The sequence below is a fragment of the Pelophylax lessonae genome, assembly GCF_965119305.1.
Source record: "Pelophylax lessonae genome assembly, chromosome: 3".
NCBI classification, from domain to species: domain Eukaryota; kingdom Metazoa; phylum Chordata; class Amphibia; order Anura; family Ranidae; genus Pelophylax; species Pelophylax lessonae.
This window is the reverse complement of record NC_138770.1, coordinates 467,358,124-467,381,347: the sequence shown is the minus strand read 5'-3', so window position 1 is coordinate 467,381,347 and position 23,224 is coordinate 467,358,124. Positions and strand designations below refer to the sequence as shown.

Below are 23,224 nucleotides of genomic sequence, written 5' to 3'. Positions count from 1 at the left end.
AGAGAGAAAAGAAACAAGAGAAGCAGGTGGAAAAAAAATACCCACAGTTCCCGGTTATTGCTTTACATACTGCCAGCATCAAATTATGTAGCGGGTACTTCATCTTCAATATAATTAGGAAATATGTTTCGCTATGTTTTTTAATTAAAAGTAGAATTATCATTTTAAAAAAAATTAGAAATGTATATAAAATTGATACATAAAAACAGGTCATCAATACATTTAATGAATGCAGCCACCACATCCAAGGACTGGTATACTACATTAGATTATATTTTTGTTCCTGGGTTTTAGAGACTTTAAAGTCAAGATACAAACAAGCCCACAATAGGCGTTTCATTTTTCATGAGAACTGGTCGGCTCTTTTCCTAATACAACACTAATCAGGTGGGTAGAAGGAAAGCAGATCTTTTATGCTGCATCCAGTTTGATAAGAGTGCTGGCAAGACTTCCAGAAGAAAATTAAGAATACCCAATAAAATTGGCTCGATTCTTTGCAATGTATTAAGGTTCACATGGAGGTGATGTTTTTCTCACCTCAACAAAACCAGATCATTTATATAGGCCAGAATTCTTCTGAAATACGAGATTATGCATCTTTCTATTACAAATAATTCTAAACAGATCACAAATACATCATCCTTATAGATTCAGAAACATAAGATTGCCTTGTTTATAGCCACAAGTTTTACTTACAGTATGCTTGAATTATCTTTCTATAGGTCTTTTTTTTTTTTTTTTTTTTTCCCCCTCAAAAATTACTTAGAAGACCCAAACACACACAAACAAATAATTTTTTATATACACACACACATATACATACATACATAAATATATACACACACACACACACACACATACATACACACACACACATTCAAAAGTTTGGGGGTCACCCAGACAATTTCATGTTTTCCCTGAAAGCTCACTTTTATTCATCAAATGAGTTGAAAAAAAATGAGGTTAAAAATAATGGATTTTTATTTGAAATAATTTTGTCCTTCAAAACTTTGCTTTCAAATAATTCTCAATTTGCAGCAATTACAGCCCTGCAGACCTTTGGCATTTTAGCTGTTAATTTGTTGAGGTAATTTGAAGAAATTTCACCCCACGCTTCCTGAAGCACCTCCCACAAGTTGGATTGGGTTGTTGGGCACTTCTTACGTACTATACGGTCAAGCTGCTCCCACAACAGCACAATAGGGTTGATATCTGGCCACTGCGCTGGCCACTCCATTACAGAAAGAATACCAGCTTACTGCTTCTTCCCTAAATAGTTCTTGCATAGTTTAGAGGTCTGCTTTGGGTCATTTTCCTGTTGTAGGAGGAAATTGGCTCCAATCAACCACAGGGTATAGCATGGCGTTGCAAAATGGAGTGATAGCCTTTCTTATTCAAAATCCCTTTTACCTTGTACAAATCTCCCACTTTACCAACACCAAAGTAGTACCAGACCACCACATTACCTCCACCATGCTTGACAGATGGCGTCAGGCACTCCTCCAGCATCTGTTTACTTGTTCTTCTGTTTGATCCATACACCTCAAACTTAGATTAGTCTGTAACACTTTTTTCCAATCTTCCTCTGTCCAATATCTGTGTTATTTTGCCCATCTTAATCTTTTCCTTTTATTGGCCAGTCTCAGATATGGCTTTTTCTTTGCCACTCTGCCTAGAAGGCCAGCATCCCGGGGGTCGCCTCTTCACTGTGGATCTTGAGACTGGCGTTTTGCAGGAACCATTTAATGAAGCTGCCAGTTGGGGACCTGTGAGGCGTCTATTTCTCAAACTAGAGACTCTAATGTACTTGTCCTCTTGCTTAGTTGTGCACCGGGGTCTCCCTCTTCTCTTTCTATTCTGGTTGGAGCCTGTTTGTGCTGTTCTCTGAGGGGAGTAGTACACACCATTGTAGGAAATCTTTAGTGTCTTGACAATTTCTCGCATGGAATAGCCTTCATTTCTCAGAACATGCGCATACTCTCCAGTTTCAGAAGAAAGTTCTCTTTTTCTGCCCATTTTGAGAATATAATCTAACCTGCAGATGCACCAGATACTCAACTAGCTCAAAGGAAGGCCAGTTCTATATCTTCTCTAATCAGCAAAAGTTTTCAGCTGTGATAACCTAATTGCACAAGGGTTTTGTAATCATCATTTAGCCTTTTAATATGATTAACACAATGTACCATTAGAACACAGGAGTGATGGTTGCTGCTCATTAATTTATGGTTATCTTCATTGAAAAAAAAAAAAAAAAAATGCTTTTCTTTCAAAAATAGACATTTCTAAGTGACCCCAAACTTTTGAACGGTACTGTATATAGCTATATATTATGAATAAATATAAAATGGCAGTCCGAAATTTTCTCTCACACCGCAGTGGTTTTTCAAACGCAATTTTTTGGGAATACACTTAATTTAAAAAAAAAAAAAAAAAAAAAAAAAAAAAAAAAAAAAAAACACCCACACCACACATACCCCAATTTTTTTGGAGACAATAAATGAGGATGTTACACAGAGTAAATAGATACCAAAAAATGTCATGCTTTAAAATTGCACGCATTCATCAAATGGCTACAGTACTTAGGTGACGCTTTAAACATTTCTACAGGTTACCCGTTTAGAATTACAGAGGGGGTCTAGTGCTAGGACTATTGCTCTCGCTCAGACGTTCGCATTGATACCTCACATGTGTGGTGCAAACACCATTTATACATGTGGGTGTGACCTATGCATGCGTTCACTACTGCGAGCAGACGGGAACTGGGGCACTTTAAAAAATATATATTTTTTTACACTGTCCCTTTAACCACTTTACCACTAGAGCATTTTGCTGTCTTACGTCTGGGCCACTTTTTGCGATTCGGCGCTGTGCGACTTTAACTGACAATTGCGCGGTCATGCGACTCCGTATCCAAAAAAAATTTACGTCCTTTTTTTCCCACAAACAGAGCTTTCTTTTGGTGGTATTTGATCACCTGTGTGATTTTTACTTTTTGCGCTATAAACAAAAAAAAGAGCATTTATTTTGAAAAAATAACAATATTTTTCACATTTTTTTTATATGAAATTCCCCCCAAAAAAGATGTAAAAATCAATTTTTTTTTAAATTTTTGGCCAATTTGTTTTCTGCTACCCATGTTTGGTAATAAAAAAATCGCAATAAGCGTATTTTGATTGGTTTGCGCAAAGTTATTGCGTTTACTAAGGGAAAGATTTCTGACATTTTTGGTGGTTTTTTTTTTTTAACGAGTAATGGCGGTGATCTGCGATTTTTTTTGCGGGACTGCGACATTGCGGCGGATAGATCGGACCCTTGACTGACATTTTTGACACTTTTGGGGGTACCAGTGACATTACTGCAGTAATCAGTGCTATAAATATGCACTGGTACTGTAAAAATGACACTGGCAGGGAAGGGGTTAATTTTATTGGAGAGGGAGGGGTTTATGTATGCCTGGTGTTTACTAACGTGTGTGGGGGGAGGTGACTGAGTGAGCCAGGGACAGATCGGATGTTCAGCTATGCTCAACACTGCGATCTGTCACTCCCCGTCACTTAGGAGATCCGCCCGCTCTGTTTACACAGGAGGGCGGATCTCCAAACTGGATTCCCCGACGATCGGGGCAGAGCAGCGGCGATCGCCGCCGCTCCTCCCCTGGCCCGACTCCCGCTGCGAATGAAAACAGCGGGAGCGCGCCTCCGGCGGCGAGCGAGCGCCGCCTACAGGGGGAGGAGTCCAGCGACGTAGGTCTACGTCGCTGGACGATAACGAGCCACTGTGCCGCAGTAGCAGCACAGTGGCTAGAGGTCAAGTGGTTAAAAAACGTTTTTTTAATCCCTTTTATTGTAATCATCCCTCGCAATACAGCGTGACAGATCCTCTTTATGAGGAGATCTTGGGTCCAAAACATTTTTTTCAACCACCTGAGTCCGGCTTAAAATCACTGATCGCTGCCATTACGAACAAAAAAATAAAAAATGTAAAAAGTCGATAAAATCTATAGCATAGTTTGTAGATGCTATAACTTTTGTGCAAACTAATCAATACCCGGGATTTTTTTTTTTCCAAAAATATGTAGCAGAATACAGACTGGCCTAAACTAAGGAAATTTGATTTTAGTGGATGTGTTTTATAGCAGAAAGTAAAAAATTGTTGTTTTTTTTTTTTTTTTCAAAAAAATAAAAACCGCAGAGATTATCAAATGCCACCAAATGAAAGCTCCATTTGTGGGAAAAAAGGACATTTGGGTACGTCGAAAGACTTCACAATTGTCAGTTAAAGCAACGCAGTGCTATATCGCAAAAAATGGCCTGGTCATTAAGGAGGTAAAACCGTACGGAGCAAAAGTGGTTAGTTATTCTTTTGCTTTAAAAAAAAAAAAAAGCCACATGTTTTACATGGTGTGAGAACCGGACGTCACTTCGATCTTTCAAAGATGAACAGTGGCAATCTTGCCATCGCTCTTCATAAGAAAACACTGCCGATGCCGGATGGTTTCCAGGCTCAGCGATCAGTCACGAAAGCCCGGGAACCGGCGAGACGGGGGCACCTGAGACTTCCACTGCTTCTAAAAGTGATCCAGTGGCAAGTCCACCGCTGGGATCACATATCTGAAAGCCGGCCGCCTGAGGAAAAACAAAATACCGAGGGTTATAGCATCTAGCTGAAGCCATAAGCCCGGTATTTAATTAATGGTGTTAATTCACAGTTAGGCGGTTGGCAAGTGGTTAAAGGAATCAGCTTGTATTTTACAGGCAGCGGTGTCCAAAAATTGTTTTAATACAATAAACTTACCTTTATGTATAAAATGTTCTAATGGCGACAGCTGCTGGCTAGCATACATCCACAACAATGAGAGTTATGTTATTAGTACAGTTTGTTAGCTTGCAAGTTATTTCCTTTTAGGAGAGAACTTCTGTACAATTGCAAATAAAGAAGTGGTTATCAATGTTCTGCAGCCTTGAGCAAAAATTAATAGCCTGCTATTCCAGCTGTTGGCAAGATGAAGATCTTCCCATAAATTAGTATAGATGGGTTAGACCCAATACCATAATATTTCTATAGCTATGTGCAAAAACATTACAGAAGAGTAGAATTTTTTTCAAAATAAACTCCAAATTACTTTGAAGTAATTTTATTTTCTGCTTCAATAAAGGCCTGGAGAATGGCAAACAGCACTGCACCAAAACACTCAACACACAACAAATCACCTGCACTATTCACATGAAGTCTGAGTGTCTACAATCTGAAATCATTATCTACCAATGTAGAACTAGTAGTGGATGAAGACAAGTTGTAGATGGAAAACCATGAAAATATAGCATTGTATATTGCTGACCAATTGTACACACTTGTGCATCTATTCAGCTATAAAAATATTGGACCAGAGTTGATGCAATAAGTTATGCCTCGTACACACGTTCAGATAATCGTACTACATATCGTTCGAGTAAAGTAGCATGCTACAAAATGTTGAATTCAACCATGTGTACTAACCATATGATTTCTGTCGTACGATTGTGTGAAAGCAACCTGAATGCGTAGCTACGTCTTGGAAAGTGATGTCACATACGTCACACGCCTCTTCCTCTTCCGTTCCTCCGTTCGTATTGTAGAGGCATATCCGTGATTTTCTTCCACGCGTTTAATCGTTTGTTTGCGTTTATTCGCTCGTTCTCATAATACGGAGAACTGTACGTGAAGGAATGCATGACACCGGACACATGATTGTATAATTGTACCCACAATTTGCTATTTAAATTAAGACCAACAGTGTAGTGCAAATTGTATCCAAAATGAAAATCAGTTCTTTATCTTTAACATTTATGCCAGTCTTTGCTAAAATTAGGTAACAAATATAATAACAAGGCTTGATCATTATAGCTGGATTTTACTATTACTGACCGAGCGTTCGGGAAAACATTGGGAATAGGCTGCAATATTATTGTTGGGTCTTAACACCATTGTTTACATTCTCCAATCCCCTTCCGGGTTATTTCGGTGTTTCCGATCATGCGCGGTCTTTGTCGAACAATCTTTAGCGGACGCATAGTGTACTGATTACACGATTGTCGTTCGCTAGGCTATCGTACGACAGAAGTTTTCCTATTTGTCCCTTCGGATTTTGTTGGACGAACTGTTGTGATCGGCTGTTGAAAGCTGTGTACTAACGATCAGATTATCGTGCAACCAGGTCGAAAGCGAGTTTTTTCGTACGATTATCTGAACGTGTGTACGAGGCATTAGAAGACCTACAAGAATAAATGGGACGAATATGAGTAAATATTTAAATTTACAAAGGTCTGCCTATTGGTGGTTTCCCAAGAGTGCAGAGATCACCTGCGATTTATAGATTTGTATGATGCTGTTGCGTGTCTGAGCATTTGGTTTGATTCACACATTTTCCAACACATAGAAAAGATACCATTTTGCTGGGTTTTAAACTGTATAATGTTTTAACTGTACCCAATGCATATGCTAATCTGTATTGTTCTGAAAAATGAAACCGTACACAGTAAAGTAGCAGTATTTGCAGTACACTGGATTAGTGTACTTTACACACAGTTGCTGGGAGCAGACAACAACAGAGCGAAAGGAATGTCATTCTCCCAAAGTCCTTTGTTAATGAACAGCTCAGAAAATGGGCAGAGCCTACAGAAAAGTGTTAATTTCCTACTTTCTATGGGAACACACCACATAACCAGTCACCACCCTATCAGCCAGTGCTGATAGTCACAAGGGCCACGTACTTCATTGCAGCGTAAACGCTTTCGTTTAATTAACTATCCTAAACAAATGTCTATAAAGAAGCAGTATTTCCAAGGCCACTTATGTGATAGAAGGTATGTGATAAAGGGGAAAAAAAAATGATACATTATACAGTATAAAAATGACTGAGTGCAGTCTTGCATTCATTTACTGAGTCACTTAATCCTGGACTGGGACTGTCAAATTCACCAAATGCTTAAGCATACACTTTTATGAACTAGAACTAATATGTACTACATGCACATCTCTTGTTGACAGTGTTCCCATTTCCCCTAAGAAGCATTCACCGACCCAAGTATTAGAATCAAAATGCAGGCTGTGTCAGTCACCAATACTAAACACACACACACACACACACACACACACACACAGTGTTTGGCCTATGAATGATGCTGCTCTGGGGGATAGCCCCACCTTTCTACTAAAGTTAAGCTGGCCATACACTAGCCGAAATATCGGACAAACTCATTTTCGAAAAACGAAAACTCGGCCGTGAGAGCAGACGATCGTGCCATCATGTAATGACTGAATTTCGAAAGATAAATCGTTCAATGGACATAAATTAATTCAGTTTGTCACATATACCTAGTGCAACAGGTCGGCCGAGAAACACATTAACATTTCAATTTATCGTTCGTTTATCTTTCGGCCGGCAGATTTTCAAAACTGTTCCTTCAATTTTTCGGCTCTGAAAAGTTAAACGATTTTCTATTTGTGCCCATTAACTATATGAAAAACGGACGATCGGACCAAATGACAGGTTTTCGAACGATTTTTCGGCAGGTGTATGGCCAGCATTAGACTCTAACAAAGATTTTGCAGATCAATAGATAAACCTTTTGGGGGGGGGGGGGGGGGACTTATTTCCCCCCTCCAGTATGTGTAAATTCAGGGCTGATCCCAGGGTTACAGACACCTGGGTGCAGAAATATGTCTGGCGCCCCCCACACGGACATGGTCATCTTACTAACTCCTACCCTTTACAAAAGTTTAAACCTCTCACTAGATTTAAATTATGCCAGATAGTAAAAAGGTTACAGAGCCTCAAGCACCCCTCTGTTGCAGTTCACTTCCCAATTATTATCCTTGCCTGTCCAGCCTTCTGCTTAGCATAAGAGATATAAGGAAACAGTCACCAATGTGTAGCATTTAAAACAAAGTTACACTCACATTAAAACAGCAAAGAACAGACTCCAGTATAGTTAAACCCCACCATATATTCGGGTTCCCACAGCATCTGACGTCACGTCTGCCATCAATGTATTACCTCACAAGGACTTCTTTAGGAAGACAGAAAGGATAATATCTGGAGAGTGGATTGTTAACAGAGAGGTGCTGGAGGCTCTGTAACCTTATTGGCATGAGGAGTTGTGACCTAAAAAGGTCATTTAAATCTGGTGAGCCCACTATACTTATAGATATGGAGAATGGAGATAAATGATTGAGGAATTAACATTACCTTGCATGTGGTGGGTCAAGCTTTAAAAATGAGCCTTCACTAACCTCTGTAGCTGTATTCCCAATGTTCCCTTCCCCCTTAGGCTCTCAAAAGGCACATACAGAGCCGGCGGCACTGGAGAAGATGGAGGGAGGTGGAGTCAAAATCCACTAGGCGCAGAGGAGGAAGTAGTTAAAACCTCCTCCCCTCTGAACGCTGGGGCCTCAGCCTCACTCTCCTCCTCAGACGGGACATCGCTGGTTGCTAGATGCCAGGCAAAAAAAAAAAAAAATCGCTCCACTGATCCAGGCAGATAACGGGTGCTGTCTGCTCCGCTATGCAGAGCAGGAAACAAACAAACACAGTCCTGTTCTCCTCTACAGGGAAAATCGGGTGAAAATGGACAGCTTCTCCATTTTTATCTGCTCCGATCCCCCAGATGCATGGAAAATAGGGCCACCATCCGCCTGGAAATTGCAGGTAGGATCACATTAGATGGCGGCGGGCGTCAGCAGACGTGTCTACTGATATCTGCCACTCTATAGGGGGAAGACTGGAGGATTCGATCAGGTGCGTCTGAAAAACTCCAAAAAACAATAAGGTGAAAACACCTTTCTCCTGCGCTTGGAATCCGAGCCCCCCGACCACACTCCTCACAGGACTCACACCTGGCTTCTCAGATGGCTAAGGTCTTGCTGCCCATAACGGACTGGGGTAGTCCACCGGTACTAAAAGCAAAGAAAACAAAGAAAGGGCGCACCGACCTAGCGCATTATCCTCAATAAAAGGCTTTATTCAAGTAACACTTAAAAATGGCTACTCACAGACATAGATGTAAATATATCATATCAAGCTCAGTTGCCCAAATGTGCGGATTAGTCCATGTGATCGTCCATAACCGATGAGATGATGGCTGATGCGTTTCGAGGCTTAGCCTCTTCCTCAGAGCCCCAGGGGCCGTCATCTCATCAGTTATGGACGATCACAGGGACTAATCCGGACATTTGGGCAACTGAGCTCGATATGATATATTTACATCTATGTCTGTGAGTAGCCATTTTTAAGTGTTACTTGAATAAAGCCTTTTATTGAGGATAATGCGCTAGGTCGTGAGCCCTTTCTTTGTTTTCTTTGCGTCTGAAAAACTGACATGCAGACCTGATTGGAAAGCCAGTGTTAAAAGGACCCCAACACTGAATTAGAGTTTCATGTATGTCACAGACTACTTCATGGATCACTTATTTGGTACCTACCATCAATGTGATGATGATCTGATGGTAAAGTTGATAGTGACTGCCATTCCTTAGCCCCGGTTCACATTTGTGCGATCGCATGTAATTTGGAGCGCACTGCTCATAAATTACATGCGATCTCATGTGCCGTGCAAATTTCAACCATACACTTTGTATGGCTGAATTCGCACCACATCCGCACTAAACTCGCACACAAGGCTTTTTTATCCGCAGCAGAATCGGATCGCACAGTGGTTCACACTAGTGCAATCCGATTCTGTGCGAACTTTCAGATCGCACTGCGATATGCGATCGCAACTAGGGGTGTCGTTAACTTTTAATTCACACCCCCTGCGTATCACATATGGCAGTGCGAACTGCCAGAGGTGCGGATGCGATGCAGGATCACGCTGCATATTCGCAGCTTTCCCGCATCGCACAAATGTGAACCGGCACTTAATGATGGAATCAAAAGCTGTCCACCCAAACAGGTAAAAATGTGCAACTTAAGCATTGTATAGATATTGAGGGACATATAGTAAGCACTGTAGGACACTAAAGGCCCGTACACACGTACCGATTGTCGGCCGTAAATATTCGGCCAACGTCCGATCGTCGGCTTGTTAGTATGAGGCTTCCGACAACCGACTTTTCGGCCGAATAAAATCTGGTGTGCAGGCTATAAAATTTTTGTAGGCCAACAAAGAATGGCCGATTGTTCGTCAGTCAGTACAGATTTCGGCCGACAAAAAGCAGATGAGCAAGACTGGGCATGCTCAGAGAAGAAAAAAACACACGGAAAGTTAACCATCACATGACATCACTCCTGCAGTCGGTTGTTGTTGGCCGACAAAATTCGTGTGCAGTCTTTAGCACTTTTCAACCTACACGACAGCATTGGACAAAAGACGACCGATCGTTCAGCCGACAATCGGTGCGTGTGTACAGGGCTTTAGGAAACATTTTTTGATGTTGTGTACCAGTGAATAAAAAGGAGAACTAAAAATGCAAAACATTTTTGTATTGAGTAAGGTAGGGTCATAACCCGTCAGGTCGCTTTGTCACCATGTGTGTCCTATTGGGAGTTCCCTTGATCTCCTGCCACATAGTGAGTGAAAATAGGAAATCCCTCCATAGATAAGGATTCTCTAGTAGCCACCAGGACGAATGTCTCCAAAGGAAGATTTCCCCACTATTCCTGGTCTGTTGACCACCCCAAATTTAGGATTCTCTTACTTTCATTCTCATGGTAAACAGTACAAATAGAGAGGGTAAATAGGTGCCCCCTAACTGGGACACACAGCAATAAAAACCTGAAAGGTGTTCCAATGCCTTTCCAGTCTATCCAAAAAGCAAAAACAAAAAAGTTATTGGGTTAACTTGAATTTTAATGTAAAGTGTATGCATAGTCAAAACTGTTTTTCACATTTTGGATCGAACAGTTGGAACCCCTGTCAGCAATAAAAATCTGTCTGTGTCCCACCGAGGTAGGTTCACGATTCCTATATTCCCTCTTGACCATGATTACCAGGATGGGAAGTCCAAAAGTTTACTGTTGTCACCAGAACAGGAAGAGACCTTTTAAAGAACACCTACTGTTACCAAATGTAACAGGATGACCATAATGCTGCATAACAGACACCATGCGGGCCCCGCTCAGCTGAACACCAAAAGTCACTACTGTTGCCCACAGTGCCCAATAGGGACACCTGTTCTGATGACAACTGTCACTGTGTTAGGAGAATGTCCCCAACTTTTTAGAGATTTACTCTCACTTCCTGTTGTGGCTCCAGGAAAAGCTAAAATTAAAACTGCCGGAGGTTATAATCCTTCCCTACTCTATGTTCTGGCTTAAAGGTGAGTACTGGCCTCAAATACCATTAACTGAAAATACCCCTATAATACTAATCCGCCATTTACAGAACCGCTATTCTCATACTTACAAGGTGTACAGTATTGGATTTTAGTCAAAAAACGCTGTCTGGGCGTGGCCATCTTAGACGTGGGCATCTGAAGCCGCAGTGTAATCTGCTGTGTCCTTCTTCCTGATTCCAGGGAGTGTTCTGGGAGTTCTTCCTGATTCGAGCATCCTGTGATGACAAACAGCTCCCAGGATGCAATGCAAAGGAGCAAGTGACGTCGGTGGTCATGGCCACAAAGGGGGGAGACGGAGGAAGCACAATCAAAAATGCCCTGAAAGTAAGGTAAGGGACCCCCGAAAAAAATTGATAATGGCCCATTGTTGATCAGCAAAGCGAGCACTCCAGGGATCACTAAAGTTGCAAAATAGGCCGGAACTCCACTTTAACACACAGTAAGAGGGCTTGTTCACACTGCCTTCACCTTCGATCTGCAGCAGACTAGTGGTGTCACTACCTGTTTTAACCCCCTAAAACCCTGCACCACCATGGTACAGCCATATTCAACTAAATGGATCACGCTCAGCAGGTGGTATTGTAAACATTGGCAAATGTAAAATAAGACAAAATGTTTATAGGTTAGTCTACAGGTGTACTATGCACAGAGATTGATGTACTTAAGTTATAGTGACTGAGCTCAGAAAATAGGAAGAAGTGGTTTTCACTGCCCTGGTAATTTTACAAACTCCCTCACACATGACCGGGTATTCAAAGTCAAAAACACATTCACCATATTTACAATAACTTAGCTACAGTGGAAGAAAAAATATTTGATCCCCTGCTGATTTTGTACGTTTTCCCACAGACAAAAATGATCAGTCTAGAATTTTAATGGTAGGTTTAGTTTACAGTGAGAGACAGAACAACAAAAATAACCAGCAAATTGCATTTTATAAATTGATTTGCGTTTTAATGAGTGAAATAAGTATTTGACTCGTTTGCAAAACATGACTTCGTACTTGGTGCCAAAACTCGTTGGCAATCACAGAGGTCAGACGTTTCTTGTAGTTGGCCACCAGGTTTGCACACATCTCAGGAGGGATTTTGTCCCATTACTCTTTGCAGATCCTCTCAAAGTCATTAAAGTTTTGAGGCTGACGTTTGGCAACTCAAACCTTCAGCTCCTTCTATATATATTTTCTATGGGATGAAGGTCTGGAGACTGACTAAGCCACTCCAGGACCTTAATGTGATTCTTCTCGAGCCACTCTCTTGTTGCCTTGGCCGTGTGTTTTGGGTCATTGTCATGCTGGAATACCCATCCACAACCCATTTTCAATGCCCTGGCTGAGGGAAGGAGGTTCTCATCCAGGATTTGACAGTACATGGTCCCATCCATCATCCCTTTGATATGGTGTAGTTGCCCTGTCCCCTTAGCAGAAACCCCCTCCGCCCAAATAATAATGTTTCCACCTCCATGTTTATGATGATGGCCAGTGCTTTAAGTGGGCCGGTATGCACTGGTACTCAGTACCGCCTCTTCCAAATATGGCTCTTGGGCATACCACCACCTCTCCGTGCGCCTTAGCGTACCAGTATGCTCATTTTGGACATCTGCGCCCTCAATTACCCCCCCCCCCCCCAAGAATATTTCCCACTCTAGAGCCAGACCAGTCACCACCAGTGAGCCCCCCTGCTCTGGAGTCCCAGCCCAGGCCAGGGGGGGTGCTCTGTGGGGACCCTGATGTGGGGTGGGGGGTGGCGACAAAATTTATAGGCTATAATAGAGTACCGGCACTTCTTTTGGGCCACTTAAAGCACTGATGGTGGCGATAGGGTTCTTGGGGTCATAGGCAGCATTCCTCCTCCTTCCAACACGGCAAGTTGAGTTGATGCCAAATAGCTTGATTTTGGTCTCATCTGACCACAACACTTTCACCCAGCTCTTCTCCGAATCCTTCAGATGTCCATTAGCAAACTTCAGATGGGCCTGGACATGTACTTTCTTGAGCAGGGGGACCTTGCGGGCACTGCAGGATTTCAGTCCTTTACGGCGTAGTGTGTTACCAATTGTTTTCTTAGTGACTATGGTCCCAGCTGTCTTGAGGAGCAGAGCATGGAGCAGAATGAGGGAGATTGACAGTTCTTTTGTGTTTCCTCCATTTGCAAAAAAAAAAAAAAAAAGTTGCACCAACTGTTGTCACCCTCTCACCAAGCTGCTTGGCGATGGTCTTGTAGCCCATTCCAGCTTTGTGTAGGTCTACAATCTTGTCCCGGACATTCTTGGACAGCTCTTTGGTCTTGGCCATGATAGAGAGATTGGAATCTGATTGATTGGTTCTGTGGATAGGTGTCTTCTATACAGGTAACAAGCTGAGATTAGGAGAACTCTCTCTCACTCTCCCGTCGCGTCCCATAGTGTAGTGTAGTACAGGACCCGTTCTAATAGGAGCGACACAAGTCGCTCCGACTTAGAAAAAGGGTCCTGTACTACTTCGGGGCGACCTGGAGCGACTTGCATAGACATTCATTTTATGAAGTCCGTGCAAGTTGTGCCGAAGTCGTGATGCACGCGACTTCACAGGTCGCCCCAAATTCGGATCCGACATAGTGTGAACCAAGTCTAAGAGAGTACTCCCAATCTCAGCTATTACCTGAATAGAAGACACCTGGGAGCCCGAAATCTTGTGGATTGATAGATGATCAAATACTTATTTCACTCATTAAAATAAAAATCCAATTATAAAACTTTTTTGAAATGCATTTTTCTGGATATTTTTGTTATTCTGTCTCTCGCTGTTAAAATAAAATTAGCATTAAAATTATAGGACTGATAATTTGTCAGTGGGCAAACATAAAAAATCAGCAGGGGATGAAATACTTCCCCCCCCCCCCCCCCCCCACTGTAAGTAGCCTCCACTTCTTTACTTAATTAAAAGGAGGCATTAAACGAATGACTCAAATTGTATATAAAAAAAAAAACTTAACACGATAAAAAAAAAACAAAAACTCATTCATCCAAAAAAGTATCCCCCATTGGTCTGTTTTATTGTGGACATGTTTTTGCTCATTTTTGATTCAAATATCCTTGTAAAAAATGAATCTTCATTCCAACTCTAACTGTTTGGTACATTTATGACCTATGCTCACCCTACTATCACTGGATATTATTTTGTACCTGCTAATCGCAATTTCTAAATAGAAAAAAAAATAGAAAGTTATTCCCCATTACATTCAGTGGGCAGTACCACCTCCAAAACACAACCTATCCACCTGAATAGAGAGGCACCGTAACTCTGCGCTTTTCATGGTGGTGCAGGTTTTTAGGAAGCTAAAAAAAAGACAGTTAAAAGAGACAAATGCCTCCTCACTGCCTGTCAAACAGCCTCTGAAGAATGATCCACCAGATCGCTTTTCAAAGGGCTAACACTAATATAAACTAACACAAAGGCTGGTTTCACACGGGCTTTGTCCATAGCCCGCATCCGCCTGTTCAGCAGGGCATGTCCGTGTCAGGTCTGTGTCCTCTCCGCTATGCAGAGCAAAAATGGACACAGCCCCGCTGTTCTGTATGGGGCTATCAGAAGGAAACGGACCGCCTGTGCATTTCCATCCGACCCGATCTGCTGTTCAGCAGATCGGATCAGATTGGATGCCAGCGGATGTTTGCTGACACATGTCCACTGACATCTGCCACTCCACAGAGAGATATGAAGTGTCCAATCAGGTCCGTCTGAAAAACAGACAGGTGGACCTGATCTGACAGTCAGTGTGAAACAAACCTTAAGCCCCATACACATGGGTCGAATGCCGGGCAACATCGGCCAGTTCAATAAAAAACAGCCAACATTAGGCCTGTGTGTGTGGCACACAGTCCGACAGAAGCCGGCTGTTTTGCTGCCTCCTGTCGGACGAGCATGCTGGAAAACCAGCAGCCAACCAGCGCTCTCAGCCAATGGCGGAGAGCGCTGATCAGTGTTCTTATGGGGAGATCATCGAATTGTTAGTACAGTGGCTCTGACCTGACCGGTCAGTTTTTTTCCATTTAACGCGTTGGGGTGAACAAAAAAGAACTAGTAGTGTGTACCAGGCTTTAGAGTGTTGAGACAAACCATTTACTAATGATGGTGGTGCTTACAATGTTAAGCTTTTATTCATGTAAACAGAAAGAAAAAAAAAAAAAAAAAAAACACCACACACACCTTCAAGTATCAGCCTCCCTCTAAATACTTACCTAGCTCCTCTTTCAAACCAGCGCTGTGCCCAAGAGCTGCATTACTGCTCTCTCTCTCCTCACAGGCAGAGGCAGCAGCGGTCGTCACTGGCTCCTCTGCTATCAATTAAATCCCGTGAGGAGAGGGCGGGGTGGGGCTGATCAACACGGTCTGTCTATATTTATACTGAGCCCGGCTTGGGAGCAATCCCACACCTCTGCCCTCTTAACAAGTGTTTGCTATAAAGGCAGACACAGAGGAGGAGGAGCCAAGAGTGCCAGCAGGGGAGCCCAGAAGAGGAGGTTTGAGGCTACTCTGTGCAGTACCTTGACATGGAGCCGGTGAGCATTAGGCTTCATGTACCCTACAGCTCCTAAGCTTGCATTTAGGCGCTTTTAGTGTTTTTTTGCAAAAAAAATAAATAAATAAAAATCAACTCCATAAAAAGGTGTGTCAATGTGCACATAGGCTTTTAGGATAGTTTAGGAGCTGTTGCAGTTCAACCTCCCTCTCCTAAATGCGGAAAATTGCGTTCATGATGGGAACATTTTGATGCAGCAATGCCCCGGGGGACATAATTGGATATGTGTACATGAAGCCTAATATGTAGGGTTTTTTTTTTTTTTTATTAAAAACATATTGCTTCTTATAATGCATTCATTTATTGGTCGAGTCTGAGTGCAGCGACACCCGATAGGATTTTTTTTTTTTTTTTTAAATATTGGAAAGCAGCAATAGATTACATTTTTTTTTAGGGTTCATACTGCTTTAAAGAGTAACTCCACTTTTGTGAAAAAAAAAAACCACCACACACACCATTACCGTCTCTGGGTGATGCAGGTACATTGCAAGGATTTTAAAGTGGTTGTTAAAAAAATAATCAAGTCCCCTCTGTAATCTAACACGAAGTGCTCCTGTGCCTATAGAAAAAATATGTGATCTGCACGTATATGAGAGCGCCTCTCGGCACTCAGCTGATCCATCAGCTCTCTTCTCTGCCCAGCTGGTAGCCCCAGTGAGCAGGCCCAAGCACTGCAGCTGATGTCAGCCGGGGAAGAGAGGAGAGAGAGAGCCAAGCGGTCACGTGATTACTGGGATCTTCTGTGATATAGGTACAGATCGTATATTATTTCTACGAGACAGACACAGGAGCACTTAGTGTTATAATACAGAGGGGATTGAATTATTTTATAATAATTATGAGAGCAGCAGGAGTGGAGGGGCCGGCACTGACACAACAGACAGGCAGGGAAGAGAGGAGGAGGAGGACACAGGAGACAGAGAGCAGGGCTGCGGATGACGGAGGCACGTAAACTGACCACGGTGGCAGGGCTCAGCAGCCATGATACACCATGGTCAGTGTACAGAGGGGATGGTAGAAACTGGCAAGATCAGCCAGGTTTTTTTTTAGGTGTAACAAGGGGCCAAATGACACAGCACAAGCATTGTTCTGTGTAACATGCTTTAAGGAAACAGTAGCTTTTTTTTTTTTTTTTTTTTTTTTTTAGGGTAAAAACTTGGCTGCCGATCTCTTTTTGGTTTTGTTTGTTTTGAAGTTACATCTGTTTGTTTGTCAGTGTCCATGGGTAAAATAAGGATGCATGTGAGTGGCTAATAATTACCTACTGCACTTGCAGGGAAATGGCAGGGCCTGCATCCCTTTAGATGTGACTTCTGTTAGAGAGTCTCTCACCAAAAATGACAGTTTTGTTGCAGGGGATGCCCAAATCCTGACTTGTAGCTTAGTGCAGACGCCTGGAAAAAAAAATCAATGAACCAATCTCACAAGCAAGCAAGAAATATACATTCCTGGGAAGTGTACTGTATAGCATCTGTGTAGAGAACAACTCCAGGTAGCCATATTGCATTTTACAGTAAATTACAATGCTGCAGATTGAAAAGGAAATTTTGAATAATATTTGATTAAAATATGACGATTGTATATGCTATAATATTTTTTCCCACAATTTGTTACCCTTTAGGCTCTGTACACACTAGTGTGACTCCAGAGTTGTGCGGCTTTACACTCTCTGGCACTCAAGTCGCCTCAAAGTAGTGCAGGAACCTTTTCCAAGTCACATATATTGGAATGGGAAGGACTGAAATCAATGGGCTGCGACTTATGCTACCTTATGTGTCCAGAGACGCATCAAGTCTCACAAATGTGAACTGAGTCCGAAATACTTACAAACTAATCTGTGAAGGAGCACAAAGCTCAGCAATCCAAGAAATCATGACACATGACCTGTATGGTTCTGAAATTAGAGAGGTCTGCATGAATATAAGTAGGTGTATCTGATTAGGGTATATAATCTAGCAACACTCATCAAAGAGTCAGAGCTTCAAGAAGCATGTTCATTCCAAAAATAATACTTAGGGAGTTATCAGTCTGAGTGGGTGATCTTGATGTAAAGTGACAGCATAAAGAGGCTTAAAGGAGCACTCCAAGAAAAAGAAATCCATTAATCACTCCAAGCATTTGCACCCAGATAACTCATACAACCTGAGATGAAAACCACTTACACACCATTATAAACTGTCCCTCGGGTAGACAAAAAATATTAGCACCAAAGTAGTCGCAGATGTCAAATAAAACTACATTTGGAAATGACTTCCCAGAGTCAATATAAAAATAAAACTGCAGTCTGTGACTGACTTGTTCATATGTGCAAACATGAACCTAAAAGTATTTTTTGATTGAAAGTACCCTGATGGATTATCATTTATTAGAATTTGACAATAGGATATTCAGTGAGAAACATTTACAGGGGGTAACAGACCTTTCAAAGTTCTAGTATAACAAGGCAAAGTAATTTAATGTGTAACACAGGAAGGACTGACTTTAGCATAAAATATTAACAGAGGCACAATGTGATAGTAACCATAGGATACGGTGTCTTTTGTAAACTTGAAAAAGCCTTGAGAAATAAAAGGAAAACGTTAATTACTTGTTTGGAGTATTTTAGCTCTGTAGGAATTATGTAATGTTCCCTGTCAATACTGAAAGACCTCTGCCTTTCAGGAACATAACTGCTCTGGTTGAAGGACACTACATCTAGATTAACCAAATGGTGCATGCTACAACTCTATATTCATCAAGAGGCTAAAAGTCATTCTTGAATCCTGGAAGAATATTGAAAATTAAAGTAAATACTTCTTTAGCTATATGGTGAGGCTTTGTTACCCAATAGCACACCTGACAAAAACTAAAAGAAAGACGTGGTTCGTTTTAGAATTCTGTACAACCAACTGCAATAGATCAGTAGTGTATTGCTCAAGTCAGTAGGTTAGGGCGATACTACATTGCAAATATGTGAGAAGTTTACATAACATGAATGTAAAATAAACGCCAATACATTTAAAACAGACTGACTAAACAAGGCGTGATGATCACACATGGAGCAATAGCCGATGTCATTTCATCTGTCAACCAAACTAAAGCATGTCCCACAAAAATGTGGTCCGAGCACAAACAGGTTTCTCCTCCCCACCCTCTCCTATTGACTAATGAAATGCTCACAAACAAGTAATGCAGAACATGCTGTATACATACACACACCTCGAAATCTAACGCCCCATGTGATTCAACAATGCTTCAAACAGGTGGAGAAATACAACCCTTTGCCAAGACACCCGTGAAGCTTCCAATTTAAAAACAGCAATATAGACGACGGTTAAACAAAAAAAGAAGGAATGTGCAACATGTGACGCCAGAAACTAACCAAAATGTCAACTGCCCAGATGATTCTAACGAAAAATAATAATAATATTATTATTATTATATATATATATATTTTTTTTACTACTACTAAAAACAAAATATGAAAAAATATTTTTTTGGTTATTGTATTTTTTTGCAAACTTCTTTAATGTAACAAAAAAAAAAAAAAAAGGAGAACACAACTATTGCTTTTGAATTCTTTTTTTTTTTTTTTTTTGTTTAATTATTCCAATTGTTTTTGAAGATCATCATCAACCAACAACACACATAAATATACAAAACAGAATAATTTATATATATATATTTTTTTTTTTATTATTATTAATATCCAAAACAATAGAAAATCCTATTTTTTGTAATAATAATAAAATTAATGTAATTATAATTCATTTACGGTTTTGTGTTTTGTTCATATCCAAATGCAAAATCTGGAGGATTATAAATTGGTATATACTATACAAAATAACAAAAAATAATGATACTAAATAATTATTTTAGTATTATTGTTGTTAGTAATATTGGCGAGTGTTTTTTTTTTTTTTTTTTTTTTTCTTTTCTTCTTCATAACAATGTTAAAAATATATTATGAAAATAATGTTCAAAAAAAAAAAAAAACCCTACATAATATATTTTTATACATAAATATTCAAAAAAAAAAAAAAAAAAAAAAAAAACCAGTATACAAAATACAAATATTTTTTGGAAAAAATAAATATATATATATATATATATATATATATATATATATATATATATATATATATATATATACACATACACACACACACATATTATATATATATATATATATATATATATATATATATATATATATATATATATATATATATATATACACACATACATATACACACACACATACATACATTATACACACACACACACACACACACACACAGATAGGAGTATTCTTATAATTTTATACAAAATATATTTGTCTTTAATATTTTGTATACTGTTATTTGAATATTTATATATAAATATGTGTAGGGTTCTTTTTAATTTTTTTAATGATTTCTTAACATTGTTATCAAGGGAAAAAAAAAAAAAGAAACACACCAATATTACTAACATGAATAATAATAAAATACTAAGAAAGATGATGATAATAAAATGCTGCTGTCCATCATGGATTGTGTCATTGTGACAAGGCCAAAGATGACACAAGTGTATCAAACCCTAAAAACTGTCCCAATAAACTTTGTAGAGATCTGACACTTCCTCCAACACAGAGAGGAGAAGAGCAGCAAATGAAGGTGGTGCAATGTAAGCAGAGGCTGGAGGGAAGACAACAATTCTATAATTCAGCTTAGTATTCAGGCATGCGGGGAGGTTTTTATATTGGAGATCTGGCCAAATCCACTTGTGCAGATAGATAATCCCACCCTCCTCCTCCTCCTCCTCCACCTGCTGGAGCCCCCCAGTGCCAGGCACCGCATCCCCCCACAGCCATGTATTCCATCACTGATTGTACACACATAAGATTTCTAAACACCGATCATTGCCACAACAATAGATACATTGTCATTGCAGATCCAGCAGGAAGACACCGGCCTGTGCTGTGTACACAATGTGGAAGGCAGGGCTGTGGGTTGGTGACTGGTCAGGGATGGTGAGTACAGATCAGGTGCACACACACAGACAGACATAGGCACAGACAGACAGATGTAGGACATGAGCGGTGTGGCCTGTGATCGGTGTCTCATCATCCCTGGACATGCCGCCTGCGCAGTGCCGGCTCTCCCGGGAGGGGCCCTCTCCCTGTCTCCTCTCCCTGTCTCCTCACCTCGGTGGGTTGGCTGATCTCGAACAGGTCGAGCCGGTTGGCGTTCCAATGGTTAATGATGTCGGCCAGTTTCCGTCGCTCCTCTTCCCGGCTCCCCATGCTGCCAATGCCGGGGTCACCCACACAGGAAGGAGGGGAATTGTACGGAGGTGTAGACGGCCGAATGTCAGCACGGTGTGTGAATGGCACTCCTCTCCCCGCCCGGGTGAATGTTATCAGACGAATCCACCTCAGTGTCTCCTCATTGTGACTAGACACGGAGGAGGGGGCCGCTCCTCAGCTGACACAATTCCACACACAATGGGCTCCCGGAACATGGAACGCACGGATTCCACTCCGACCAGCTTCACCCTTCCCAACTTGCTGGGCTTCCTTATCGCCTTTCCCTTCCCCTCCTCCTGTCCATGAACACCAGCCTCCTCCTATTTCCACTGAGCCGTGCGCGTCACCACATGCGCGCTCCCGACAGACACCGTGCACTATCAGACGTCCCCTCCTCCACCCCGGCAAGGTTCAGTCTATTCTCTCTCTGCCCGGGGTCTATGCTGCTTTGTCATGCATGTCTGAGGGGCTGACCGACTGACACCACACTGTGCCCACTATATAACAATACATGCATATAAGGTGCCCGCTATATAACAATATATGTATATAAGGTGCCCGCTATATAACAATATATGTATATAAGGTGCCCGCTATATAACAATATATGTATATAAGGTGCCCGCTATATAACAATATATGTATATAAGGTGCCCGCTATATAACAATATATGTATATAAGGTGCCCGCTATATAACAATATATGTATATAAGGTGCCCGCTATATAACAATATATGTATATAAGGTGCCCGCTATATAACAATATATGTATATAAGGTGCCCGCTATATAACAATATATGTATATAAGGTGCCCGCTATATAACAATATATGTATATAAGGTGCCCGCTATATAACAATATATGTATATAAGGTGCCCGCTATATAACACCATATGTATATAAGGTGTCCGCTATATAACAATATATGTATATAAGGTGCCCGCTATATAACAATATAAGTATATAAGGTGCCCGCTATATAACAATATATGTATATAAGGTGTCCGCTATATAACAATATATGTATATAAGGTGCCCGCTATATAACAATATATGTATATAAGGTGCCCGCTATATAACAATATATGTATATAAGGTGCCCGCTATATAACAATATATGTATATAAGGTGTCCGCTATATAACAATATATGTATATAAGGTGCCCGCTATATAACAATATATGTATATAAGGTGCCCGCTATATAACAATATAAGTATATAAGGTGTCCGCTATATAACAATATATGTATATAAGGTGCCCGCTATATAACACCATATGTATATAAGGTGTCCGCTATATAACAATATATGTATATAAGGTGCCCGCTATATAACAATATATGTATATAAGGTGCCCGCTATATAACAATATATGTATATAAGGTGCCCGCTATATAACAATATATGTATATAAGGTGCCCGCTATATAACAATATATGTATATAAGGTGCCCGCTATATAACACCATATGTATATAAGGTGTCCGCTATATAACAATATATGTATATAAGGTGCCCGCTATATAACAATATAAGTATATAAGGTGCCCGCTATATAACAATATATGTATATAAGGTGTCCGCTATATAACAATATATGTATATAAGGTGCCCGCTATATAACAATATATGTATATAAGGTGTCCGCTATATAACAATATATGTATATAAGGTGCCCGCTATATAACAATATATGTATATAAGGTGCCCGCTATATAACAATATAAGTATATAAGGTGTCCGCTATATAACAATATATGTATATAAGGTGCCCGCTATATAACACCATATGTATATAAGGTGTCCGCTATATAACAATATATGTATATAAGGTGCCCGCTATATAACAATATATGTATATAAGGTGCCCGCTATATAACAATATATGTATATAAGGTGCCCGCTATATAACAATATATGTATATAAGGTGTCCGCTATATAACAATATATGTATATAAGGTGCCCGCTATATAACAATATATGTATATAAGGTGCCCGCTATATAACAATACATGTATATAAGGTGCCCGCTATATAACAATACATGTATATAAGGTGTCCGCTATATAACAATATATGT

The 23,224-nt window shown here is 40.5% G+C and overlaps 1 protein-coding gene across 12 annotated transcripts in view; it reads right to left on the bottom strand.

Moving 5' to 3' along the window:
• Positions 1-21,485, bottom strand: part of AFDN (afadin, adherens junction formation factor) — a 438,519-nt gene extending 417,034 nt beyond the window's left edge. For 10 of the 12 annotated variants that reach the window (XM_082249806.1, XM_082249812.1, XM_082249811.1 and 7 more), the window contains exon 1: positions 21,040-21,484. In XM_082249806.1, coding sequence (XP_082105932.1) covers positions 21,040-21,138 — 99 coding nt within the window. In that variant the 5' untranslated portion in view covers positions 21,139-21,484. Of the gene's footprint in view, positions 1-21,039 lie in introns of all 12 variants that reach the window. The other 2 variants (XM_082249807.1, XM_082249808.1) reach the window with 1 other exon arrangement.
• Between the last annotated feature and the right edge of the window lie 1,739 nt (positions 21,486-23,224).